Consider the following 27897-nt stretch of genomic DNA (forward strand, 5'->3'; position numbering starts at 1 on the left):
TACAATTCTCTGTTTTAAAAAAAAACTACAGTTAAACTTTATACTTTTAATTGGGTATTTAATTATTAGTTTGTTTAATTCATTCATTATTTATACTGTAGTGCATTTTTGTTTATAATGTTCGTGAAAATGCATCAGAACAATTTGTGTGTTAAATACATTCATGCCTAAAAAATTATATTGCATAGTTTAAAATTGTTTTGAAAAGATTTTGAAACTATGTAAGCAAAATATTTGTATGTTAATTATTTATTTTATTCTCAGATTTGTCAATTCAATTATTTGTTAAGTTTTTACTAGTTATTATCATAAAACTATATTCTGATTAAATCAGGCACGCAAATAAATCATATTATTTTTTACTACATACATATCTATCTATGTATACGGAGAGATGGAAGCATTATTGTTTGATGGAAGATTGGATTAAAGTAAAATAAAAGACAAGATCGAGATGAAATCGTTTTATACACAGAAAACAATTTTGCATCGTAGGGTAAAAGAAGTCAAAATACCAAAAATGCATATTTCCAACTACTTATCTCAAAAAAGAACCTCCTCGATTATCAAAATCTGTTCAAATTCTCCACAAAAAAATCAAACCTGCATTATTGTATTGTAAATAGATGACGAACATATAATAATCAACTAACTAATATGTATAGTCAAAATACTACAATATAGTGAACATGGGATGGCACCAGACGTCGGATATGAATGACCGATGAAACCTCAAAATATGAATGAAAAATTACCGTAAAAATCCCCAAAATATGACCACAAAAATTACTTTATTTTTTAAATTTTTGGCTTAATGTTTTTATATTTTTTTCTTGTGATACTCAATCTTTAGCAATTAAACAAGTTCTGGGGTGATTTAATTCATTCCCAATGAATTAAATCACCTTAGAGTAAACAAAAGTCAATGTAAATTGACAATGTAAGTTTCTGACAATGAATCATTGTGAGAAAACTGAATCTTTTGTCATTTTCTGTCGATTTGGTTGCCAAATCTTAGAATCTCGCCAAAAATTATAAAATGAACGAAAAAAGCCCGAAATATGATCGGGAATATGAGTATGCCCCAAACCCCTAAAATATGACAAATATGAGAAAATATGCTTTGACCTGCGTGACCGTAAACATTCTCAGAAAGTTTGGCGACTGTAGGTCAATAAATGGAAAACGTCATGTTTCATTCATATCCGGCGTATGGATGTATGGATCACTAATTTTCCACTGGACCAATTTGTCATCTAAGAGTTGGCGACACATTTCCGTCTCTTCTTCGCCGTCCTGCTGAAATCAGTCAGATAATAAAAATATATAAAAATTTAAATTTACATATTTACAAACATCTTCGCTGATGAGAAATAATCTCAAAAATCTAAATAAATAAATAAGTACTCACCCCAATGGAAAATCCGGTCAGGTTAAGGACCCTCAACGACTTGGTGCATAATATCCCTTCAACAACGTAAAGTGGCAAGTGGAATGTTGACATGGGTGACATGTCCTCCAGGATAAGGTCGACCCGTTGGAGTTCTGCAAAATTAGAGAACAAAATATATAAAAGTTCCATTAGAAAAAAATCCCAGTTTTTTTTATTTGTCCATTAAATTCAACATTTTTAATATGAATGTACATACATATTTATAAATAATAGTAATTACTTAGCAACGTACCAGAAAATTTGGGCAAATATCTCTCCAACGCGGCATGAAATGATGCCGAAACCCTCTCATACCCTCGCATGAGTTGATCACACGCTAAAAACTTGACCTTGATCTTCTTAATCTTCGATTCGGCCAGCGTCTCCAGAACGTATCCCACGCAGATGTTTTTATACGCGAAACTGACCGCGAGCTCAAACTCCGTCACGTTTGGAAACATTTTTAGTATTTTATCAATCGACCCCAGATTTTCAAACGAGGGGACAAAGACCACATCGAGAACAACCTTCTTGACATGGACGTTGGCATAAATAGGATTTTCCCCCATGATTTCCTCCCTCGGCTTGAACATTGTTCCGTACACGGTATCCCTCATATCTCTCAAGGAGGAACGTCGACAATTGCGAATCTCCAGCTCCCCCAAATTTGGCAATCTTTTCAGAAAATCTGCACCCCCCACTCGCAAGCCTGATGCTTAAACACCCTGAGTTTTGGCATGAGGGGGAAATCCATCGTAATTCCGCCCTCATCCTTTTCTCCCCACTTGTCGCCAAACATGACCAATTTTTCCAAAAGGGGGCTCAACTTTTCTAAAAAGTGCATGAATTCGGTCGTCTGCACCGTGATTTTGGTATCGATCTTGAACGAGGTGAGTTTCGGGAAGTTCATGGAATTTAGCAAATTCAAGGCCACCTTGTCGAGTGGACCCCCGTGGAGGGAGAAGCTGGTCAGTTGGCCCGAAATCTGGGAGTCTTTCAACATTCTGAGGAAGATAGTGAAGGTTTCACCCCCACCGAGGCAGCCGGTCGTGAGATTCGTAGCGTTGGGGGCGATGGTGAGGAGGGATTTGAAAACTGCCACGCCGTTCAAGACAGTTCCCGGTCGGAGGGAGAAGGTGGTTCCGAATGAGATGGTAAAATGGCGGATTGAAGGTGACGTGAAATTCAGGATGGCAGGGTCGAGGGGGTCGTCGTAACGGAGAAATTGAAGGTTTATCAAGGCCAAGTGGGTCAAGGAGGGGCAGTCGCGACTCACAAGGTGGGACACTATGGAGAAATAGTGCTTTGAAGTGGATTCGGTCATGTCGTCAGCGTGCAGGGTGAGAGAGGTGAGGGAAGGACCAAACTTGGCGAAGAAACTGGACGCTCTATCGGACAGGAAGGGGGAGGAGGGGGGTGAGGGGCGGTGGACTCTGTAGGTGAGACTGGCCATGGGAAGGATGGCGGAGGAGGAGATCGTGGAGAAGAATTCTTCACTCCCTCCGCATAGGATGCGGATCTGGGAGCGGGATCGAAGCAGCGGGGTGGCCAGGACGGACCAGCGGGAGGACACGGTGCAGCAGGTCTTCAGAGTGGCGTGGTCCACGTAAGAGAAAATGGTTTCGAGGACCTGCGTAGATAAATTGGAGGGTATTTTAGTTAGTCTTGATAATTAGCCTTGATAATTACATTATCGAGATTGACAAATTATTCAGATATAAAACTCGCAAAATATTGTGCGAACTAGTATTGCATAAAATCATTTATATAAGGTGATGACATTATTTAAAGTAAAATTAAGTATTGGAGAAAGCTTAATTTTTATAATTTAATTGTGCATATAAGTAGTTGTCTCAACTCGCCTCTTATTTATATTTTAAAGCGATAAACCATTGGATGATTTTATATGTAAATCACCACTGGATGTCTCAATCTGCCTCACATACGAAAATAATGTAATGTGAGTACATATATGTAAGTCACATTTGCTCTTTAAATTAATCCCCTTAACTAACAACTAATAACTCAACTATTAGCAAATGATAACCGGCTTCTTACATATGTATATTTAAAACCAACAAAATAGCATACAAATTTTTGAAATAATTCCACCAAAATCTAGTAAATATTTTTAGGCAACTAATTCTTCAATTGTCGCATTTTAGAATCTGACTTATTTTCAGAAATTATTATTATAATGAATCTATGTATGTATAATTATTGGTTAAAACTGCAGGGAATATGAGACGGCGTAAAAAAAATAATCTCACGGAATATTATTTGTGCGATAAAATCTCAACTGCGCATGCATGTAAATTAATTGCTAAAACCAGGATTGAATTACTCACCTCCGCAATCAGGAGCGGGTGTGTTTGTCGCCAGCTTGTCGCCTCCTCCTTGGAGACGACGGCGAGGGGTTGTTTTTGGTCGCCCAGGATTTGTGGTGAAATTTTCTCCATCCTTTGGGGCGGAGAATAGTCTATGAAATTGGATCCCTGGTTGTTCTTCTCAGCGTGAATGCTGCATCCCGGGACAATATCGTTAGCGATTTCCATAATGGACACTTCAAAGTTCTCTTCTTATCAAGCACTAGGATTGTATTGTTCTTGTACTTCTTCAGTTATAGATACTCACTCACTTTAATGGGGGAAATAATTTTGACGGGTTTTACAAATGTTGTGGTTGTGCAGTGGATTGATTTTTATTAGCTAAAATGCTACGAAATATGGGTACTGAACGAGGACAAAATTATGGTTGTCGAACGCTGGACTTTTTATTTAATGGAGGCAGTCAGTCATAAATGTGGGAAGCAGTTAAATGCATATTTAGCACGTCATGCAAAGTGAAGGGTCGGGAAGCGCGATACCTGAGGAAAGGTTTTGAGGTACCGAAATAAGTTTCTTGGTAAACTGGGATTACAAGTAATATTTCCAGCCAGCACTTGCTAAACATTCTATTCTGAGGAATATCCGAGAAAAGATATTCCAATGTTTTCACAAAGCGTATATACTCAATATTTTTCAGACCACACATTTCTGGAAGTTTTCGCTGCTCTAAGTCTTAAACGATACTTTTCACAAATCATATTATAAATAAATAAATATAAAATATTTATGAATACAAAATGTTAATGCATTTAAGCTTCGAGTCATTGTGGAAAATATGATAAAACTCGACATCAAATTGGCAACTTGTCTAGAATGGATTTAAATCCAATCAAAGGTTTCGACATTATGATATTGTACATATACGAATGCTTATTTCTCTACATAAGGATCTATCCAATAAGCTAGTAAATACATGAAACTGTCAGAATGTAAAATTTGCTAAATTCTAATGAGAGTATTCATTATTTAAAATATTTTACGAACAAAAAAGGGCTCAAGCTTCGTAAAAATTGTTACCTGAAGAACATTATCTTTGTGACAAAATTTTACTCGCTTACAAAATCTCGTAACTGTCGTACGTACATAACTTATTTTACGATGCGAAGAATGCTAAGGATACGAAGGAATAATGAACAAGTCGACGCGACATTAACAAAACCTGGCATTGTTTTTAGACATGTCTCCGAACGCAATAATTAACACGATTTGGATTTGTTCCAGTACCCATTTGTAATGCACGGGTTTTAGAGACAGGACTTAATGCAATGCTCAATTTTTGGATTTTTTCCCAAATTAATACACAGATATTCATGGACGATACTTATGTAAATATATTATGGGTCCCTTTTTTCCGTCTGGACATTGAACAATTGAGCATTCCCATGAATCTATATTTATAAAAAAGGTCGAGTTTTTCCAGGTAAGCTATTTTAAACCTGTATCATTCATTCTACGGTATATGGGCTAGCATTGCATTTTCTCTCCTCATTCACTTCGATGGACTGAGATCTTTTCATAGCACTTTTTTACGTTAATAAGTTTCACTTCTTGCTCTTCTCTTCAGGCTTAATTATTACGTAGGTTGGTAAATAACTCACAAGTTAACTAAAGCTGGAGAAATTATTTATTGTGTTAAAATAAAAGTAAATTTTTATTAGTTTTTCCCAGTGGACAAGAAGCCCGAAAAGAATCTTTATAAAAATGGATTTGGACCGCAATCATGACAACGAGAATCCTCACCTGGCCGTTCTACTTCCGGAGGTAAGCATTAAAATATGTATTTGCAAATGTACGTATGTCTTATATATGTGTACAGCAAAAAATGTGTTGAGAAAGAGAAGAATATTTACATATTTACATATTTTAACACTGGCCATACTCACGAAGACGTCTCATTGATTATCATTTAAAAAATTTTCGAAGCTCAAAAACTTTATGGCGGGTCGGGATTCACAAAATATGACTTCGTAAAATCTCGTAAATCTACATACATATGTAGATATTTCTAAAAATACCAGTTTTCATGTTTTTTCGATGAATTTCTGTAACTTCTCTCGCTGAGGATAATGAGGATCAATTTGCGAAATAATTTTGCATGCCAATTAATTAACATGCTAATTTAATAAATACTTACATATGTTCATAGAAAAACTTATGAAAAAGTCCCATGCAAAAGTCCAGCAAAAGTTTTGTGAAACCTAGCAAATTTCACAAACATTTCGCAAGTTGCAATGTTCAAGTTGCGAAGTTGTCGTGAGTATGGTCACTACTACATGAATAAAATTATCTAGCTCCCAGTTTTTCATCTTAATATTACTTGCTTATTAGTATTTTACGTCCGAGTATATAATTTCTTCGGGTTTCTAGATTGCAACGAACATTGTCACCTTCCTCCCCAAATCGGACCTCATCTCGTCTTGCACCTTGATCAACTCGACGTGGGAACACGAAGCCAGAAAACGTTTCGCCCTATCCTGGTTTCTCATGAACGCAGAAAATGTCGCCCAACGCCAAGAAATGTCTTCCGTCTGGGAAAACTATGCCAGAAACATTGCGGTCTCCGAATTCCCCAATTTATCTCGGGAAGGCCCCTGTGGAAACTTTATTTCTACCCATGGCCACAAAGTGAAACGATTGCAGACTCGGCTACTCCCATCAGATGTCACATGGCCCCAATATTTCGAAACCTTGTCAAACTCATTCCCCAATCTGACATCGATCGCGTTAGTTTTCGACAATCTGGATGACACCGATTCTCCCCAAAAAAACCGGGTGTTCTTTACGAAAGTTAAACACCTAGCAATCTACACGTCCTCAGACTTCGAGGGAACCCAGCAAATACTAAGGACCCAATTGGTCCCCTTATTTCCAAATCTTGTTACCCTCTTGTGCCAAACAATTTGTCCTTCCGTGGTGAGATCCTTCCTAAAGAACGCCCCCACTCTGACCTCCTTGACCTTGATCAACACCGTATTAGTTGGTCCAATCCGAGAACACGTGGTAAAGCTGACCCGGTTAGAAATCGGGAACAGTCTCTTCCCCGCCTTCTTGGAGCCAACTTTATCCGCCTTTCTTGAAATTTCATCGGGAACGCTGGAATATCTGAGAGTAACCCTGGTAGCAAATATTGATCCACATTTGGTACGAAATTACAACGGTTTGGACATATTTTTACCCATCCTTCCGAAATTGCGGGTTTTTGAACTTGTCCACAATGACTTCGCGACACGGCTTAAGGGTAGCACAAATTCGCTGGTGACACCCGCCGTAAATCTGAAATTTGAAGGGAGTAGTACAGAAACGAGGTTAATTTATGCCGAGCAGTTCCCCGTTCTGGAAACTTTACGGATTTTGAAGGGCGTCCCTTCTCAAAATGATAAATTGACGGAGCAAGAATTTTATGAGGCGAGTGTATCCTTTTTGTACAATTCGTTCCTTCATCCGAGTAATGAGGCGTGTTTAAGTTTGAGAGACTTGGTCATTCCGTTCCGAGCGAGAGGGGAAATGTTTAAGTTTTTTAACGTTTTGGAATGTTTGTCCGAAAATGGGAAATGTTTTAAGTGGAAAGACCCCTCAGAAGTTTTGAAAAGGGTGATAGCTGTTTTTCCAAATTTGATACAATTGGAGACGGAGGATTTTGGGGGGTAGTGAAAGTGAAGGAACGGGCGGAAATTTAAGGGAAAAAGCTTGATTTTAATTTCTGATGTGAGGGATATTTAGTTAGTAACTAATAGTTATAGAAAGGTCACAAATTGTTAAGTTTTATAATTTTAATTACAGATATATTTAATTTATGTGTTTTAATTATTGGATTTTTGAATAGATTTTTTTACCATATTCATATTTTTGCTTACAATGTTGGCGAAAATGCACTAGAATAATTGTTATATTAAACCGTGGTCAAAATGTTTAAAAGGTTAGAGTAAATGCATAGGTTAAAATTGTTTTTTTTCAGAAACAATAAAATATTTAGATATTTTGTGACTAATTCTCTTTGGTTTTTTCTTTCATTGATATTTAACCCATATACAAGTCTAAATTGGAATTGGATGTTAATATTTATTTACATATGTAAGCGGCTGCGTCATCCTTTCTGCTTTGTGGCGCTTGGACGTTAAGTTTAAACCCAATGACCCGATCAACGGGAGCGGGGAATCGACATTTCCCTGCTGGACGGGCAGGTCGCCCCTGAAAAAAAATGTTGCTCAAAGTATTAACCACCGTAAATGCTCAATTTATAATATCCGGGGCTACAATAATAGGGCTAAACTCCAAAACTAATAATAGAGGTTTCTCAACGTATTCTCACAGATTTGGACCAAACTAGCGTCATTCGATCACAAATATAATTAGTATGAAATTTGCAAATGGAACTATCTGCCAATGCGCAAGTTTAGCGGAGACATTTACATCCAAAGCGAGAAAAATGCGCAGAAAATTTGGAAAATGAAAAATTTGTAAGCCTTGGAGGTGTGTTTCTCCTTTTTTTATGTAAATACCCCTGCTAAACTTGAGTATTGGCAGATAATGCCGTTTGCAAATTCCATACTAATTATATTTATGATTCACAAATATAATTACAGATTTTCTGCAGATCTGTAGATAACTACAGATTTTCTGGCTAGTGAACTGAAAATATGTAGAAATACGCGTTCATATGTACATACAAAATTTCTGTTTTTCAACCGTTGTCTATACATATTTATACATTAAAAATGTCAAATTGCACAAAAATTGAGTTTCAATCTCATGAATGAACATTATATATTTTTGAAACATGTTACATACAAATCCAACAATTCATTACAAATTATTTGCTTCTTTGTACTCTGATCAATAAGTTCTTTCAAATAACAGTGTTCGAATACAAGTTGTGCATGTAATGACTCAAAAATGCTCTAAAAAAATGTAAATTCTTGAGCTTTCGTATTTTTTAAATTTATGAAATCAAGCAATCAAACAATCAATTTATGTACCAGATGTCAAATAACTTGATGACAACTGCAAATCCAACTAGATATTAAGCTACAAACTATTTAATTGCCAGTGAAAGACTAAATTTTGAAATCACAGATATCCAGTTAATAATCAACTTTTAGTAAAAAGATAACGTCGTACTAATTCAGAAAAGACCTAAGTGCAGTGGATGCTTTATTCAGAAAAGACCTAAGTGCAGTCGGTGTTTAATTCAGAAACGACCTAAGTGCAGTCGATGCTCAATTCAGAAAAGACCTAAGTGCACAGAAAAAAAGCAAAAAAAGACCTATGTGCAAGTATGTATTTACTTGTGGCTAAATCGCGCGATATATATGAAAAATCATTTTGGCAAGATTTAGCCATAAGTAAATACATACTTGCACATAGGTCTTTTTTTGCTTTTTTTCTGTGCACTTAGGTCTTTTCTGAATTGAGCATCGACTGCACTTCGGTCGTTTCTGAATTAAACACCGACTGCACTTAGGTCTTTTCTGAATAAAGCATCCACTGCACTTAGGTCTTTTCTGAATTAGTACGACGATAAAGAAAGTTGAAGCCAGAAACCACAAATCAGCAACAAATACATATGAACTCAAATTACTCAATGTTTCTATTACTAGATGAATCATTTGCAATTTTATAGTTTGAAATTTTCAAATTGAAAAGTATTTTAAATTTTTTGCTTATATAAACGACGGATTATAACTAATTAAAAATTACATTTAATGAATTATTTAATGCAATTACAATTGCTAATTAGTAATTTGGTATGGCTTAAATATATAAAAATGATTTTTAAAATGGTGACCTTAGCTGATGACGACCCGTTCGATGTCACTTACGGTTTCAGATTAATTCTTATTTTGACAGGTCAAATTAATTCGTTGATTTCAAATACCTTACGTATGTATTTGCAACATGAATCTTCCATTAGCAAATCATTACTGCATGAATCAAATTGGTTTTTCTTTCTTGAATTCAGCGTCAGGGAGTAAAAGTAAGTACATATGTGATCTTCTGCGTCATTTGAGTGCATTGACGTACAAAGATTTTAAAGTGACATAATGTTAAATATGCAATATGGGTGTATGCTAATTTGAGCGAGGTTATCACATGGTAGGTTTGTGAGCACTGAGATTTCAAGTGGGCTCAGATTTGCACCCCATCTTCTACCATATACATATGTACACCATTTTGGCATATAATTACATACACATGAGATACTAAATATGTACATAAAACAAAATCTCAGATGCGTATATACAAATCAGTACGTAGTGAAATTCCAGGGTGAAATACATATGTAATATTTTATTCTGGCAGATGATTTCACCTCTTGAAACCAATTAATATGCAATTCACAATCAATTATGTTTTGAAACACTTGACGAAAAAGTTATTATTGGGCAAGGGCGTGTGATTTTCTAATGACGACAAACTTATGTAAGAACAATTTTGATAAGCTACCCCTATATTAACCGAGCCAAGTTGGTTGTACCTTCACTGCTATCTGGAAGACCAACAATTCAACTGGGGGTTTTCGAAAATAAATTGAAATTTCCGACACAAAAAGATTTACGATGCAACGAGTGACCATTGCAATCTTGGCAATAGGGTTTGCTTGTGGGAATGCGGGTAGGTTCTATGGATTTAAATGGATTTTTAATTGGATTTATTGAAAAAATTAAGATTTAATGACTGATTAATTAACGTAGCCTTTCTAAATGAAACGACGGAGCTGCCACCCATTAATGGCACCACCTGGGAACCACCCGTCAATGGCACCACGTGGGAACCACCAGTAAATGGCACTACTTGGGAACCACCAGTAAATGGCACCACGTGGGAACCACCCGTCAATGGCACCACGTGGGAACCACCCGTCAATGGCACCACGTGGGAACCACCCGTCAATGGCACCACGTGGGAACCACCAATAAATGGCACTACTTGGGAACCACCCGTTAATGGCACCACGTGGGAACCACCCGTCAATGGCACCACGTGGGAACCACCCGTCAATGGCACCACGTGGGAACCACCAATAAATGGCACTACTTGGGAACCACCCGTTAATGGCACCACGTGGGAACCACCCGTCAATGGCACCACGTGGGAACCACCCGTCAATGGCACCACGTGGGAACCACCAATAAATGGCACTACTTGGGAACCACCCGTTAATGGCACCACGTGGGAACCACCCGTGAATATAACAACCCCTTCGAACCAAACAATCTGGATGATTGCCTATTAACCAAAGGGTACCGAAATTTTACTCCTGGAAACAAACACTGCAAATTTATAATTTCTGTCTGATTTTTAAAATATTTCCTCACTATATAACTCTGTTACAAATTAATTCATTCTACCTTAATCGATTCGTCTTTTAAATAGGAATATAATAAAATGCATATTTATTGACACATAAATTGTGAATAGTCGAAGTAAATTATTTCTGATCGTATGTTATACGCTATTGGAGTAACTGCAATTATGCGACTTTTGGCATCACTTTTACACGAGTTTGCTTAATTTCATATCTGGTCTCGTGCCACTTATTTACGACACTTAACTTTGCGACAACAGGCACACTTTATGAAACACAAAGACAAATCTTTAGATTTATTTTTTTAAGATAATTTTGACTCCTCGTCACCAAAGCATGTCAAAGAACTCCACGGGGTTAAGAAATTAAGTTAAATTTCGGAAAACCTCCCCACACAATTTGCATTTTTGTTTAATTCACAGTAATTTCAACTTGAAATTTTCAAGTAATATGTAAGCACAGTATGAAAGACTTGCTATATAATCATTCACTTTCGAATAATAAAAAAAACATTTCAAAATTCCAAAATGGGTTTTAAATTGAATTGTATTCTAGTTTATTGCTACAATTCCTCATGATACAGGCTAAAAATTCATGTTGGAAGGGGAACGTCGATCGTGTTGACCGCGTTGGGCCGGACCACCGAATCCTGGTCGGTTTCCGCCAAGCTGCATTTCAGCCTGTTCCGCATGTTCGGTAATGTCGTCCAGTTCCTGTCGTCCAGTTCCTGTTGAGCTTTGTTGAACTTGGCGACCGCAAAAATAAGTCAAATTTTCAATAAGAAATATTTAAATTTTAGAAAGTTATGAAATTTTGAATTCCAATTTTGGACTAACGATTCAATGTGACAATTTTTCCTCCTGTAAATTAAAAGAAATGCTAAAAATTCATGAGTACAATTTTGGATAATAAATATTATAAAGAATGGTATTTTATATTAAGGTTTTCAACACTTTGAAATTAAAAAAAAATATCGCACAATTTTAGTAATAGAGGCGATTTAGGAATTTGCAACTTTGGAATATGTGCATCTTAATTTTGCCATTTTTTATACACCGCTTCTTCAATCTGCCTCTTGTACGTGCGAATCTTTTGTTGCAACTTTTCTTAAGATCCTACATCTTTTCATGATTCTTGCTATCCTCGTCGGACTGGAAGGACAACTCTTTCACGCGACGGTCACAATTTGGTAAAGGAATAAAGGTTTTAAATAAATCTTTGAAGGGAATCTTCTTGAGACAGAATATTGAGATGGGGGGTTTTAAAATTGGGAGTTATGAGATTGAGAAATTTGCGATTGGGGATTTTGAGACTGGAAATTTTGAAACTAGGAATTTTTAGATGGAGAATGTTGAGATTGGGAACTTTTTGTTATAGGGAATTTTGGTGCTAAACTTTATACTTTATGCGGGAATAATTTCTTAGCGGAGTACTGGAAATGCGAGACAATCTACTGGAAAATCCCTCATATATCCCTTTGCAATCGTACAACATAGCCCAGGTAATAAAATCACTACGCCATGTATCGATCTGTTTAAGAAGTCGGTCTAAAAAGATAAGATTTTCTTCAAACGGGTTAACCCCTCTGAAGAAAATCTTACTGATGTATTTTTTAGTAATTACATAAGTATGTCCAATTGGATAATTATACAAATTCATTAAAATATTTAGAAGAGCGTTTGTACATATGCAAATCTAAATCTCACATAGCCCCTCAATGTCAACTACACTAATAAACATATGTACATAGGTAATAATATTTGTATATATCTATGCGTATTCTTACCAAAGGAGAGTGAGAGAGATACATCAAACATGAGATCAATTTTGACTATTAAATTTGGTATACTTTAGTTTCAAGAGCTGAAGAATACAGACACAAATGCTTAAAAAAACTTGGTAAAATATTGTCACAAGATTCTGTGCAAACCTTTACATAAAGATTATACCTATATACTATACTTTTAATCCATCATTTTTAACGGCACAAAAAAACCGTCACCAAATAATAAAGTTTAAAAAAGGTATGTGTGCAAGCAATTATTTAATGTGGATCTTGCGCCTGTCGATTTGCTGGCTAATGAATTGAAAATATGTGGTCGCCATATATATGTCCAGCATTAGCTTTTACATATGTAAATACGTAAGTACGCAGCTGCATACATTACTTAAAAATGGTATGTCAAATTGCACAAACAATTGGGAGTTTTAATTTCGGGCATCAATATTACATTTTTGAGTCGTGAGCCTACAATTTATGTTACGAATTACTTCGTTTTTTGTACTGTGGCCAATAAGTTCTTTCAAATAAGAGTATTCGAATATAATTCGTGCATGTTGGGATTTAGTGGCTCAGAATGTTTAAAAATATAAACTATTGAGTTCTATTTGCTATTAAAAAATACTTCTGAAATCAATAATGAATCAGTCAGTTTACGAGATGTCAATTAGGATAATTAATCAAACCTGGAAATCCAACGAGATAATAAGCTACAAGTTATTTAATTACAGATGAGAGACTAACTTTTGAAATGATTTATTCTAATTTTTGACAGGTCAAATTAATTCATTGATTTCGACTACCTTACGTATGTATTTGCAACACGAATTTTCAATTAGCAAATCATTGCTGTATGAATCAGATTGTTTTCTTTCTTTCTTGACTTCAGCGCCAGTGAGTAACATTAAGTATGAATGTGATGTTCTGCGTCATTTGCGTGCATTGACGTGCACGCAACGGTTTTAAAGTGACATAACGATATGTTTGCAATATGGTGTATACAAATTTAAGTGACGTTATCACATGGCAGGTTTGTGAGCACCGAGATTTCAAGTGTGTTCAGATTTACACCCCATCTTATTTATTTTCATATGTAAATTTGAACAGAATCATTTCATCTGTGATTTACTCGAGACTTGTTTGACATATTAAAACCATTTTTGCACATATAATTTTGCACACGACTAAATTGAGTAAAATGTTAGTGCGTAATAATCAATACGTAGTGAAATTCCTGAAGAAAATAATATTTCATCCTGGCCGATGACTTCACCCCTCGAAACCAATTAACATCCAATTCACAATGGATTATGTTTTTGGACACTTGACATCGAAGTCATTATGGAGACAAAGACATGCGACTTTTTAATGACGTCAAATTCATCCAACAATGATATGCAAATCTCCACATGTGAAGCGCATGTCTGGGAAGTTTAACTGCGATAAGATCAATTTTGATAAGCTTCCCCTATATTAAGAGAGCCAAGTTGGTTATAACTTCACTTTCTAGAAGACCAGTTATCCAACTGGAGATTTCCCTTGCAAAAATAAGATTTCCGATAAAAAGAGATTCATAATGCAACGGATAATTTTTACAATCTTGGCAGTAGGCATTGCTTGTGGGAATGGGGGTAGGTTTAAGAGTAATTTTAAATTGCATACATTGATAATGCTAAAATTGAATGATTATCAAATAATTAATGATTAAAAATAATGAATCTAGCCGTTTTAAATCAAACAACGGATTTGCCCCCCATCAACGGCACTACCCTGACACCACCTGTCAACGGCACTACCCTGGCGCCACCTGTCAACGGCACTACCCTGACACCACCCTTCAACGGCACTACCTTGACACCACCCGTCAACGGCACTACCTTGACACCACCCGTCAACGGCACTACCTTGACACCACCTGTCAACGGCACTACCTTGACACCACCCGTCAACGGCACTACCCTGACACCACCCTTCAACGGCACTACCCAGGCTCCACCCGTCAACGGCACTACCTTGACACCACCCTTCAACGGCACTACCCTGACACCACCCGTCAACGGCACTACCTTGACACCACCCGTCAACGGCACTACCCTGACACCACCCTTCAACGGCACTACCCAGGCTCCACCCGTCAACGGCACTACCTTGACACCACCCTTCAACGGCACTACCCTGACACCACCCGTCAACGGCACTACCTTGACACCACCCTTCAACGGCACTACCCTGACACCACCCGTCAACGGCACTACCCTGACACCACCCGTCAACGGCACTACCTTGACACCACCTGTCAACGGCACTACCTTGACACCACCCTTCAACGGCACTACCCTGACACCACCCGTCAACGGCACTACCTTGACACCACCCGTCAACGGCACTACCTTGACGCCACCTGTCAATGCAACAATCCCATCGAACCAAACAATTTGGTTAATTGCTTAAACCAAAGGAAACCGAAGTTTTACCCCTGGCAACAAATAATGCAAATTCACCACTTCTATCGAATTTTTGTTTAACTTCCTTACTATCGAACTCTGTAACAAATCAATTTATTCTACCCTTAATCGATTCTTCTTGTAAATCGGAATTTCAGATATCTTCTCTAAAAATTGTTTAGGTATTAAATGTAATAAAACATATTGACATTGCACATGCATACATTGTGAATTTTGTGTGCAAATTATTTATGATTGCATGTTGCATGTTACTGGTAATTGGAGTAATTGCAATTGTGCGATTTTTAGTATAAATAAATTTTACATGAGTTTGCTTAATTTCGTATCGTATTTCGCGTGCCACATGTTTTGTTAAAGGATTCTTCCTTTTTAAGATAATTTTCACTCCTCGTCATCGCAGCAGGGTAAACAACGCTGTGTCCCAACGTGGTCAAAAAACTTCGGAAAACTTCCCCCGCGATTTTCGTTTTGTTGCATTAGAATAATTTAAATTAATATGCACAGCATCAAAGACTTGCTAGATAACTATTCAATTCAGAATAAAAAACATTTCAAAACTCAAAAATGGTTTTTAAATTGAATTGCATTCTAGTTTATTGCCATACTACAATTCCTCATGATACAGGTAAAGGCTAGAAATTCATGTTGGAAGGAGCACGTTGACCGCGTGGACCATGTTGGGCCTGACCAACCCCACCGAATCCTGGTCGGTTTCCGCGAAGCTGCATCTCTGCCTGTTCCGCACGCTCGGTAATGTCGTCCAGCTCTTGTTGAGCTTTGTTGAACTTGGCGACTGCAAAAATAATTTAAGTTTTTAGTAAGAAATGTTTCAATTTTGAAATTAGGTTTTAAAATTGTTAACTCACGATTCAATGCGGCAATTTCCTCCTGTAGATTAAAAGAAATGTAAAAACACGTGATTAAAATTTTGGGTAACAAATATTATAAAGGGTGGTATTTTAAATTCGAAGGATTTTTACGCGTTAAAATTTGCAAAAAATTTCGCACAATTTTAATAGTAGTGGCGATTTAGAAATTTTCAAATTTACAACCTTGAGGTCAGACTTGCTAGTTTCTGGCTCGGCGAACCGGTGCGCTCACTTGCTTAACTTAGGTGTGGTGGTTCGCCGCACCAGAAATTAGCAAGTCTGCTTGAGATATTTTCAAGCTTATTTTTGCTATTTTTTTTTTACATACCGCTTCTTCTATCTGCCTCTTGTACGTGCGAATCTTTTGTTGCAACTTTTCCAAGAGATCTTGCATCTTTTCGTGATTCTTGCGATCCTCGTCGGACTGGAAGGACAACTCTTTCACGCGACGGTCACACTTGCGCATGTTCTTCTGCGCGTCGACGTGGCGTCTTTGTTCAATATCCAGTTCGGCCTCGATGTTATGGAGTTTGCTCTCAAGCTTGGCGATTTGACCTTTGGCGCCTTTCATGGCGTCGGCTGTGGGCAAAGTTTTAAATGTATTACATATTTTATGGGAATTTTGAGATTGGAGGTTTTAAGTTTTGGGGTTTGACGACTTTTGGAATTTTAGAGATTGGGGATTTTGAGACTGGGAATTTTTTGCGACAAGAAATGAGAAATTTGAAGCAACGAATTTTGAGATTTGGGGGTTTTGAGACTGGGAATAGGAAATTTGAGATAAGCGATTTTGAGACAAGCAATTTGGAGATTTGGGAATTTTGAGACTGGGAATGGGAAATTTGAGATAAGCGATTTTGAGACAAGCAATTTGGAGATTTGGGAATTTTGAGACTGGGAATGGGAAATTTGAAGCAACGAATTTTGAGATTTGGGGGGTTTGAGACTGGGAATGGGAAATTTGAGATAAGCGATTTTGAGACAAGCAATTTGGAGATTTGGGAATTTTGAGACTGGGAATGGGAAATTTGAGATGAGGGATTTTGAGACAAGGAATTTTGAGATTTGGGAATTTTTAGATTGGGAATGGGAAATTTGAGACAAGGAATTTTGAGATTGGCAATTTTGAGACGTAAAATTTCGAACTTTAATTGTATACCTTCAGCGACCTCTAGCCTGACTTGCAACTCCTTCATCTGGAACTCCATTGACTTTCTGGTCTTATCTTGCGTGTTGGCGTACTCTTGTTCGAGCCGAAGTTCATCGGCGAGGCGTGCAGCATCGACCATGGCTTTTTTCGCCATTTCTTCCTGCTTCTTCGCCTCGTTAAGGGTACCTTCCAATTCGGTCTGTAAGAAATGTCATAATTCTTCAGAAATACATTCCCGAGGAATTTAATTTAAAAATCAACTCACATGCACAGCTTCCAGCTCGCTATCCAACTTCCTCTTAATCCCGCTCAACATGCCGACTTGTTGGCCATACTCGTTCAGCGATTCTCGAACCGTGACTAGATCGCCCTCTGCAAGGCGGCGGGCCCGATCAGCCTGTTCGTACAGGGTGCGGGACTCTTCTAGCTCGCTGGCGAGGGCGTGACCGCGTCTCTGCGACGTTCCGTACTCCTCGCGGAGTTCCGTGTGCAGGCGCATCTCTTCATCGAGCGCGGTTTGGACGTCCTTCAATTGTTGGATGAACTTCTTGATGGCTTTTTGTGCTTCCGCGTTGGATTTGTTGGCGTGATCGAGAGCGATTTCGAGCTCATTGATGTCCGATTCGAGCTTCTTCTTCATTCGGATGGCTTCCGCGCGGCCGTTGGTTTCGGCCTCGAGGGATGCTTGCATCGAGTCAAGGGTGCGTTGATAGTTTTTGCGGGTGTTCATAAATTCTTCCTCCTTCTCTTGAATTCGGCGGTCGATTTCTTGGCGGACCTGAAAATTTTAGACGAACTTGAATGAAATAGTGTTTTAGAACACTATTTGCAATTCTTGTTTGCGGTGAAAGAAACCACGTGCAAGAACCACGTGCAAGAAATTATGATTTTTTTGCAGGCATAATTTCATACAACCGTGCGGGAAATCAGGCCTATCTAGAGGACAATCCCCATATCTAACTGTAGTGCAAAGATTGAGCCGTTAGGTGGCGCTTATCTCTTGAATTTTTTTGCAATTTATTGCAGTGCTGTGCAAGAAATGTGCAATAAATTAGCATAAATTTTGCAAAACTGACCTGACTTAGCTCCAATTGTACCCTGAGGACCTTATTCTCTTCTTGTTCAATCGCACTCTCCGCCTCTTCAAGGGCCGCTTGAAGTTCATCCTTTTCAACTTGGATGCGTTGACGGGCTTTTTCAAGCTCGTGGATGTTCCTTCCTCCCTCGTTAATCTGTTCCATGATGTCTTTCGCTTCCTCGCACAGGTTTTTGTTTTCCCGCCGAACAATCTCAATTTGTTCGAGTTGTTCCTCATAGAGGGCTTTTGTTCGGAAGAGCTCGGTCGAGTAGTTTCGAGCTTCTTTGCGTGACGCGTCCAACTCTTGGGCGAGATCGTTGACCTTGTTCTTCCATTCGTGGAGGATGTTGTCGTAGTAGACTTGCTTTTTCTCCATCTGGGCGACAATGGTGGAGTTGCGGTCGACTTCGATGCGCATGTCGTCTAGGGCGGTGGTCAAGCGCTGCTTGGTCTTTTCGAGAGTGATACCCTTTCCTTTGAGGGATTCGATGGTTTCTTCAGCTTCGGCGAGGCGGGCTTGCAGTTTTTGTCTGAAAGCGGAAATCAGTTTTATTTTAATGTTACCCTTCGATTTTGAATATTTTATAAGTAAATATTTGTATTATTTTTTTAGCTATTTTTTTAGTGTGACTAGTATTCATGAGTCATGACAACGCGCGTCTTATTTAGCAACGCAGCAAATTTAGAAAATTTGGCAAGCTTAAAAAAATTAGGGATTAGGGGATTCGTAAAATATGATTTCGAAAAAGTACACAATCAGTCCTGTTAATCTTACATATTTTGTTTCAGTTTCGATTGATTTCCTCAAATTTGTATTACTTGTGAAGGAGAGGATATATTTGCGAAATAATTTTTCAAAATTAAAGCTTTCCAAGTTAATGGATAAATTAGGGACAACATCGAATTTTTTTAAGATAAAGCTGTGCAACAACTGAAAAATTGAAGACACTGGACAAGTTAAATATTTTTTGACGCACAATTTGCGAGATGTGCAAAATTGGTTTAGTAATTACTGACACGGGAATTTATTGTTTCCCTGAAATTTCAGTATATGACCAAACCAATAAAATTCTTACTTTGCCCCCTCCAGCTCCTCAATCTTGGCTAGGCCTTCGCTCTCATATTTGCCACGGTACAGCTGCGCCTCCGCGTTCGCTTTGCTGATCGCCTTTTGAGTTTCGCTCTTCTCCTCGGCGATCTCTTCAAATTGTTCGCGCAGAATGGCGACGTCATGTTCCACGTTTCTATAGCGACCGAGTAGACTCGCTTTTTCGCGCGACTCTTCGTCCGCCATACGTTTCGTGTCCTCCAACTGGGTGGCCAAGCTGACCTTGACCTTTGACAGTTGGCTCGCGGTGGATTCAGCCTCTTCGATTTGCCGGGCCAAGTCGTTATTGTCCATGCTGTATTTTTTCTTTCCTTGCTCGCAGTCGTTGAGGAGACGCGCCATGGCGTCGTACTTGACTTGAATTTCGTGAAGTTGTTGCTGCAAGTGGTTTCCGAGCTTTTGTGCGCCGGCCTTCTCATTAGTGGAGTAATCGAGAGTGGCTCGAAGTTCGTCAAGCTCAGATCCTGTGGAGAAAGTCGAAAATTGAGCGAAATGGATAATGTGTTTTTAGGTGCACATTGCGAAAAAAAAAATTGCGAAATTAATCTAAATAGGTATTTAATTAGACTGGTCTGGGAGAGAAAGTCAACAATTAATAAAAATTTCAAATGGATTGATGCTCTCTTGTTACACATGGCAAAAATTGAGAAAACTTGAAAATGTAATTATTCGTATCGACTTACGCGTCGCTCCGCGATCCTTCTCCGCCTTTGCCTTCATCTTGTTCAAGTTATCAATCCGTTCCGCCATTTCGGCAACTGAAACATTCCAAGCAATTCATAGTTAACATTCCCCTTAACCTTTTAAACCGTTGTCATTCTTACGTACCTGCGTCGTTATGCTTCTTTCTCACTCCCGCCATAGTTGCTTCATGCGTCAAATTAGTCTCTTCCATTTCCCTTCGCAGCTTCTCCAATTCGATGTCGCGTCTCTTATTCAGCTCAATTTGGGACGCCGTCTGACCTCCCGCCTCTTCTAAACGACCCCCCAAATCCTCCAACTCTTTGGCCAAATCTGACCTTGCTTTTGCCGCCTTCGCGCGCGCCTGCCTCTCCAACTCGAGCTCTTCCTCTAGCTCATCAATTCTCGCTTGAAGTTCCTTAATTTGCCTCATCAACTTTGCAATCAGCGTATTTTCCTCCTCCAATTTGGCCGAGAGAGACGCAATCTCCTTATCTTTTCGCTGGATGGCCTGCTCAATCTCCTTCTTGTTCCGCTCTAAATCGGCCAAAGCTTCCTGATTCATTTTCAGATCGGACTCAATCTTCGTCTTCAATTTTTCAATGTCGCACCTATGTTTCTTTTCTCGCTCTAGATTGTCTTCAAGTTCGTCCATGGCACGTTCTAGTTTGACCTTAATTTTCATCAAGTGATTCATCTTGTCTTCTTGCGCTTGACAATCTTCCGACCGCTTTTTCTGACCGTCTTGAATATGCTTCTTTTCTTTAGTCAATTTAGCGATAAGATCTTCCTGATGGGAAAGTTCCACCTTGAGATTCTCGATCTGCGCCGCTTTACCAGCTGTGTCACCCTCCAGCTGATCGATTCGCCCGCTTTGTTCTTCCAGCTCGCCCTTCATCGTTCCAATCTCCGTTTCGATACGTTTCTTCTGAAGATTGAGCTGCATTCGGGCCTCTTCTTCTTGTTGAAGGCGATGATTGTAATCGTTGACTTGTGCGTCAAGCTCAGATTTTTGCGCGTTGAGGGAGTGGATCTTGCTGCCGAAATCGGATCCGAGCGCTTTAAGTTCTTCCAGCTGGTTGCGAACGGTCTTCGTTTCTGATTCAAGCTTCTTTCCCTTCGCTTCGAGCGAGTTCTTGAGCGCTTCTTCGGTCGCAACGGCGTCAGATACCTTGGAGAGACGATCTTCAAACTTTTTGATTTCGTCGGCAATGCAGACGACTTTGAGGGTAGGTTTGAGAATCTTCCACAAGTCCCACCATGGCCAGACGCGAAGTTTGACGTAGGATCGAAGCGAGCGCTGCACGACTTCGAGCGCGAGACGTTGGCGCATCATGGGGCGGTAATGCTTCTTGACGAGGAAGGAGCGGATGCGGGATTGCATCCAGACCATGATGGCGGCAATCTTATCGTCACGTAACTCTTCCATTTCTCCCAACACTCCGGCACGGAAGAAGACTTTGGTGTGACCGACGCGCCATTTGTCGGCGTCCAGACCGATATGGTCGAAACAGGCGGTGGCGATTTTCTTGTCGTCTTTCTGTTCCTTCATTTGTTTCGAGGCGAGGATGTTGTAGCTGCGGGAAGAGAGGGGAAAAGATTAGAGTTTGGCGGGAAATTTGAAGTTTTTTTAAAAAATTTGCATACCGGAAGCAGAAATCTACATAGGCCATCCTGTTGGGGAAACCTTTTCGGCAAATACGAATACCTTCAAGCACACCGTTACAGGTGAGTTGGTGCATGACTAGGTGGGAGTCGATGAGTCCAGGGGTTTTCAACTCGTTGGGAATAATGCAACGGATGAAGTGAGGATGCGTGGCTTTCAGGGTGGTCATCAAGTTGTTCAATTGTTCCTGAAAAAATACGTTAGGAAATTTATTAGTTTTTTGTTGTGTTATTGATTGTTCCACGGAGGGTTAGTAAAATTTGTGTGAAAATCTAGGAAGTAAATTATTTACAGGTAACACGAAATTACTCACTATTCAATCGCACATGCTATAACTAAATATGTAAGTATTTATGGACAAATTAAGTTTGTCCTGCAGTTAATGGACGGACAATAAAGTGTGGTGGAAAAGTATTAACCCGATAACCTGAAATTTTAGAAAAGAGTAAAATTAGTAATTTGAAGGGTAATATGTATTAAAATTAGTATTTTTTAATGAGAAACTTACCACTGGAAACGGTCTTGAACCCGGAGCCCTTTTGTTTTTTGCCTCCTACGAATAATATTTTGGATAAAGAATTAGGCAAGGTTTGGAAATTTTGGGGGGCGTTAAATCAAGGGAAATATTGATACTTGGAATTGGTAGTATTTTTTGAAGGGATAGACTAGTTACTTAATTTGGGTAAAATGTTTAAAGGGTGTACGTAAAATGTTTGGACCACTCTAGGGAAAAACAGTGCATGAAATACAAATTTACATAAATCAGGGGGTACTAAATAAAGAAAAGAAATTAACGATTTGTTGCAAATATTTTTTGCAAAATTAAGATAGCGAATTCAATTTGCAAAATTTTCAGTGTCCGCATTTTCGTCACAAGCGTACCCTTTGAGTCATCACCGCCACCACTTTGTCCGGGATGGTCGGCAAAGATGAACTGGACAAGATCGTTGGTTCCCTTCTTGAATAAATCGACCACAGTGTCGTTCAAGGGATCCTTGTTCTTCTCAAGCCAGTTGGCAATGTTGTATGGCACCTGTTAAATTAAGGTCGAAATTTTGAAAATCATTTTGGAGAATGATTTGTAACTTGTGATTTTAAAAAATATGTAATTGCGTACCGTTCCAGCGTAATGGACGCAGGCGAAATGAGCCTCAACTTGGCCGGGCTTTGCGGGTCTAGGCTTAATAAAGCAGGGGCTTTTTGAGAGGAGATTGATGTTCAATTTTTCAATGAACGTTTGATCCGTGGCTAAGGAAATTATGAAAATTTTTAAATTTCCAAAAATTTGAAAAAATATAAAAATCAAAAACCTTTCGGGAACATAGACTCTTCCTCTAGAATGGAGAAGACGCCCATGGGTCGCTCCATCATGTCGATACAGGCTTGCAAATCCATACCGAAATCTTCGAAGATCCAGTCGAGACCTTCCTTCTTGTACTCTTCCTAATTTGCATAAGGTAAGAATTTGCATAAATTATTTATGAACATTTATGTACACATGCATTTATTTTAATATGCAGCATTACCTGTTCCAGAACGAACATGTGATGGTTGAAGAATTGCTGAAGTTTTTCATTGGTGAAATTAATGCAGAGCTGCTCGAACGAGTTGAACTGAAATATAAAAAAATAATTTGTATTTAAATAAAAAAAATTGAAATTAAAAAAGATTGAAATTTACGTGTCATTTAATTGGTAAGGAATGGTTTTTTTAGCGAAAACAGTCATTTTCAATTCACAATTTTGAAGTTTTCGTATTTTTAAATTCAAATTCGAAATTTGAAAATGAAGTATTGACGAATATTTTGAAATTTGTAACAACGCTTAATTAAAGATTAACTAAAAATGATATTTTTTGTACTCACATCGAAAATCTCGAACCCAGCGATATCCAATACACCGATAAAGTGCTGTTTTTTGTTCTGATTTTCCAAAGTGTTGTTACACTTGACGACAAGGAATCTGAACATCCTGTCGTAAATGGCTTTGCCCATGGCACCAACGGCGTACAAACATTGGTTGACGTTTTGACCTTTGACCACAAATTCTGTGCCGACCTTGATCCTTGGCTTGGTGAAGCAGTTGTACATCTCTTCACCCTCAACGCCCAACATGCTCCCAGTTTTCTCACCGTGCTGAAATTTGCAAAAATAAATTAGAATTGAAAACAGTGCAAGTTTGACAAATTTACGTAGGTATACAAAGTTTAACATGAAACAAGTACTACATTGTTTCGACCTAAAGTTATTTACAGTAGTTTGCAAATTTTTGCGCATAATTTTTTGCACAATTTGTTCCCTTACTTCAGGCGTGTCTGGCAAAGCCTGTTCTTCACGACCTTGCTGCTTAAACTTTAGATTTCCCATGTGCATGACGCCAGCCGTGATTTTGTACACATTCATGCGTTCCTTCTCCGAAAAGTTTAAGACTTCGAAGGCAATCTGTAAGTTTTAAGAGTTGCAAATTTTTTATTCAGGTAAGAATTTTCGCACTATTTTTAATTCATATTTACATGTGTCTGTTCCAACTCGGCGAAATCGTCGATACTTGGGACAGTGGTTTTGCCCTGGGAGACGAAATGGTAGTCGAGGATGTCATTGCTGAGGAGCAATTTCTCCTTCAACCCTTTCACAGAGCCTGTCATAATTTGGTAGAAGATGTGGTACGACCGTTCTAAAGGTTGCTGCGAAATGACACGAGCTTTCTCCAACAAGTCTGGAAAGTAAGATAGATAAGTGAAAGTTGAGAAGAGATTAATATGTAAACGAAATAATAAAAATGGTACAAAAATATGGTATAAAAATGGTATAAAAATTATGGTATAAAAACGGAAAAAATTTATTTGCTAAGTAAGAGATTCCATTTTCAGGAACTATAAGTTTCATAGGTAAGTACAATTAGTTGGGGAAAATTATTAAACTGCAATTTCTCTTGTGCAAAAAAGTAAATGGTCAGTTTTCGGAAAATTAAAAAATAAACGTAAGAACTTTGATAGTAAAAGTGAAAGTCGAGGATTGATTAAGCCAATTTATGTGATATGTAAAAACGTGTAAAAGTTGCAGGAATTTAATTATTTCGACGAAAACATGATTGCATTTTAAGAAATGGTAATTTCTATTAATACCTACTTAAGAAGTTGATATGCAATGGTTGCGTTTGTTGTTGCAAAAAGTTTTGCAGAAAATTTTAATAACTAATAATTTCATCTGTTAAAGCACTTTAACTTTTTTGCACGGAATTTTAAACAATCGAAACTTACAAACTTCAATGTCAGCACTAGCCAATTTTCCGGATGGTCCGAAATGGATACGGATAAATTTACCCTGCACAACACATATTTAATTGCTACATATTTGCTTATTTCATAATTTCTTACGATAAAAATTTATGTAAGCAATTTTTCCCTTACGAATCGGGACGAGTTATCATTACGCGTGGTCTTGGCGTTACCGAAGGCTTCGAGGACGGGGTTAGTTTGGACGATCTGGTCCTCAAGGGAGATCTTCTTCTCGTCAGGTTTTCCAGACGCGCCGACGCTGGCGAAGTAGGCGATGACCTTCTTGGTGTTTTCCGTCTTACCGGCTCCAGACTCTGGAAATAATTGCTCATTTTCCATCACCTGTATCAGAGTAAACAACCAATTTAAAAAACAAATAATTACCTCCGGTAATGAGAATGGACTGGTTTTGATGGTCTGCAAGGGAACAATTATGCTTTTAAGGGCAGGAATTTTAAATAACTCGATAATTCAAATAGTTGACCCCACTTACTCGTCATCATTTCGGAGTAGGCACCATCAGCAATGGCGAAAATGTGGGGTGGGACTTCATTTCGCCTCCGCCCGTGGTAGATCTTCATGGCCCTCTGGGTGTAAATCGGGTAACGGGCGTAGGGGTTGATAGCGACGCAGAAAAGGCCAGAATACGTCTGATTTAAGTGAAGAAGATTATTGCAATTAATTAATTAATTAACTAATTAATTATTGATTAATTTACATATACATATTTACAGTATTATGATCTACATGGCAATATATGTATGCATATTGACGCATTAACACACATATTTAATTTTTTGTAAAATTTTTCCGATATCAAAATTTTTTCTGGAGGAATATGATGTTTTATTAATAACATCGCAAGTTTACTAAAAAATTACAATGTTTTCATTTCTTGAGATTAACTTTACGCTAAATGGATTGGGACGTGAAATAAGAGGTTGACGCACAGTAATTAATTATAAAAAATTGCACTGCATAATGTTCTGGATCGGTCTCATTAACAATTTTTCCTGAATTTTTTCGTACATATGTATGCAAACTTTTTTGCAACTTCCAATATCCAATAATGAATGAGGTTGGGACCAAAAATGCTCATTAAGCGTATAATATGTAAAAGAATGTCATATTTCCTTTCTTGGTTTCATGAATGAGCGTGGAATATTTCTGCTAAAAATAAATCTTAAAGATCCTCTGCCCAGCGTGCATAATGAGGCGATGATCCATTCTTCTCGCCTTCCAGCGCTTTTGTTACTTATGCTTTTGGCTCGTCACCAAGTCCAAGTCATTTCAGAGACAAAACTAATAATACAAATATTTCAGCCAAGACCTCATTCATAAAGAAGGAAGAAATATTTGTCTGGGTTTCAGAATTTGGAAACGACGATATCTCGTTGTCCGAGAGATGTTGCACAGATGCAAATTATTTTTAAGCATTGGACAAAATGATATCATGCCGTCTTCTTGGTAACATTGTAAAATCAGTAAATTCCTTAAACTTAAAAAATTTTACAAAATTTTGCAATTATTTCCAAGAAAAATTTGCTAGTATATTTTTTTAAACTGAAATCAAGGGCGTCTTTTGATTTTGTAAAACTATTTTACAAAACGCCTGGATTTTACAAGTTACCAATGACTGCATGAATTGTCTCATTGATATGTTGGAATTATTAACCGATTAAAAAAATACTAGTTTTATGAAAATTCCTATAAATCCACACACAAACAAGGAAATTATGGGAATCTTAACTGAAAAAATTCTAAAAATTGTACAGTTTTTGAAAGATGGAGAATGCTTGATGATTATTAATTAATTAGTGAAAATGTGGCTGAAATTTTGTATGCACACTTACATAGATCAGTTTGTTGTAGTATCTCTGCTGCAAATTGTGGAGAACGGAGGCGTCATTTAAATAAGTCAAGTTGGACATGTCCTCTGCCTTCTCGTACTTTGGGGGGTTGACCTGACCCACCAACGCCTTCTTGAATACTTTCTCCTAAATTTGCATAACAAAATTAGAAATATTTAAGAAGCCTATTTTTTGCACTTTTAATTTTAAGCAAGAATTTCCATACATTTCCGTCCGGCAACTTGACGGTCACATTGTCACCTTTGGTGCCTGTAATGCAGCCAAGTGCGAAGCATTCCTTGTCATCGGGGATCCAACAAGTCGTCTAAACATTTTTTGACAATTAGTACTTTTTGAATGTTTCTGAAATTTTATTTTTTTTAGGAAATTTATAACCTTGGCGTCGTACGGCTTCGTCTGATCGGCCCGTTTCATTTCGAGGGAGATGAAAAGATACTGGGTCGGGTCGGGCTCCTCCCCCTCCTTGAATTTCTGCTCAATAACCATCTCGAAATTGGGTGGGGGTAGCGACGGATGTACTGAATTTAAAAAATGTGCAAAATTTTAAATATGTTTTTTAAATTTATTCACAAATTAAAATTTTCATTAAATGAAAATTTTCGAAATTGTTTTCATTTTTTTACGAAATCAATTCTGTTTTGACTTATCACTTACCTTATGAAAATTGGATGACGCTTCGAGACAAAGAGTTGTTGGTTGAGATGTGGCTGTGTCGAGTCTGCAGAGAGGACTGAGGTTTAGTGAGCCCTGCTAAAAATAAGCTGCTCCAAAATTATGACTTGTTTCTTATCCCTCTTTCATCTCCTCTTGTTCGATACTTGCACTCCC

General features: G+C 38.1%; 5 protein-coding genes across 8 annotated transcripts; 3 read left to right on the forward strand and 2 right to left on the reverse strand.

Annotated features, from left to right (window-relative positions):
* Positions 1-27: 27 nt before the first annotated feature.
* On the reverse strand, positions 28-4613 carry LOC118434034. The gene is made up of 4 exons (XM_035846699.1): positions 3781-4613; positions 1686-3062; positions 1412-1545; positions 28-1299 (listed from the first exon to the last, which is right to left on the reverse strand). Exons 1-2 carry the CDS (start codon positions 3985-3987, stop codon positions 2112-2114), a joined length of 1158 nt encoding a protein of 385 aa, XP_035702592.1. The 5' UTR covers positions 3988-4613; the 3' UTR covers positions 28-1299; positions 1412-1545; positions 1686-2111.
* A 670-nt stretch (positions 4614-5283) lies between these two features.
* LOC110859789 lies at positions 5284-7808 on the forward strand. 4 transcript variants are annotated; one of them, XM_022108782.2, is made up of 3 exons: positions 5284-5400; positions 5478-5580; positions 6187-7808. In XM_022108782.2, exons 2-3 carry the CDS (start codon positions 5521-5523, stop codon positions 7465-7467), a joined length of 1341 nt encoding a protein of 446 aa, XP_021964474.1. In that variant the 5' UTR covers positions 5284-5400; positions 5478-5520; the 3' UTR covers positions 7468-7808. The 4 variants fall into 4 exon arrangements, with proteins under 4 accessions (XP_021964474.1, XP_035702415.1, XP_035702416.1 ...); XM_035846522.1 differs by having other exon boundaries at positions 5297-5404; XM_035846523.1 differs by having other exon boundaries at positions 5297-5400; positions 5464-5580.
* Positions 7809-10287: 2479 nt separating this feature from the next.
* LOC110841923 (proline-rich protein 2-like) lies at positions 10288-11218 on the forward strand. Its single transcript, XM_022087622.2, has 2 exons — positions 10288-10431; positions 10512-11218. Exons 1-2 carry the CDS (start codon positions 10377-10379, stop codon positions 11051-11053), a joined length of 597 nt encoding a protein of 198 aa, XP_021943314.1. The 5' UTR covers positions 10288-10376; the 3' UTR covers positions 11054-11218.
* Positions 11219-14481: 3263 nt separating this feature from the next.
* LOC110842375 (proline-rich protein 1-like) lies at positions 14482-15356 on the forward strand. The gene is made up of 2 exons (XM_022088110.1): positions 14482-14536; positions 14629-15356. Exons 1-2 carry the CDS (start codon positions 14482-14484, stop codon positions 15354-15356), a joined length of 783 nt encoding a protein of 260 aa, XP_021943802.1.
* Positions 15357-15935: 579 nt separating this feature from the next.
* LOC110853473 (myosin heavy chain, muscle) lies at positions 15936-27874 on the reverse strand. The gene is made up of 27 exons (XM_022101744.2): positions 27724-27874; positions 27445-27587; positions 27275-27373; positions 27052-27195; positions 25692-25848; positions 25583-25615; positions 25331-25512; positions 25181-25244; positions 24434-24636; positions 24225-24362; positions 23787-24056; positions 23449-23535; positions 23233-23365; positions 23040-23170; positions 22805-22955; positions 22431-22475; positions 22342-22349; positions 21904-22109; positions 20404-21833; positions 20259-20333; positions 19544-20039; positions 18466-18997; positions 17655-18167; positions 17399-17588; positions 16568-16818; positions 16237-16258; positions 15936-16163 (listed from the first exon to the last, which is right to left on the reverse strand). Exons 2-27 carry the CDS (start codon positions 27553-27555, stop codon positions 16003-16005), a joined length of 5832 nt encoding a protein of 1943 aa, XP_021957436.1. The 5' UTR covers positions 27556-27587; positions 27724-27874; the 3' UTR covers positions 15936-16002.
* Between the last annotated feature and the right edge of the window lie 23 nt (positions 27875-27897).

This window comes from Folsomia candida, unplaced genomic scaffold (genome assembly GCF_002217175.1).
Source record: "Folsomia candida strain VU population unplaced genomic scaffold, ASM221717v1 Fcan01_Sc001, whole genome shotgun sequence".
In the NCBI taxonomy this organism is placed as follows: Eukaryota; Metazoa; Arthropoda; class Collembola; order Entomobryomorpha; family Isotomidae; genus Folsomia; species Folsomia candida.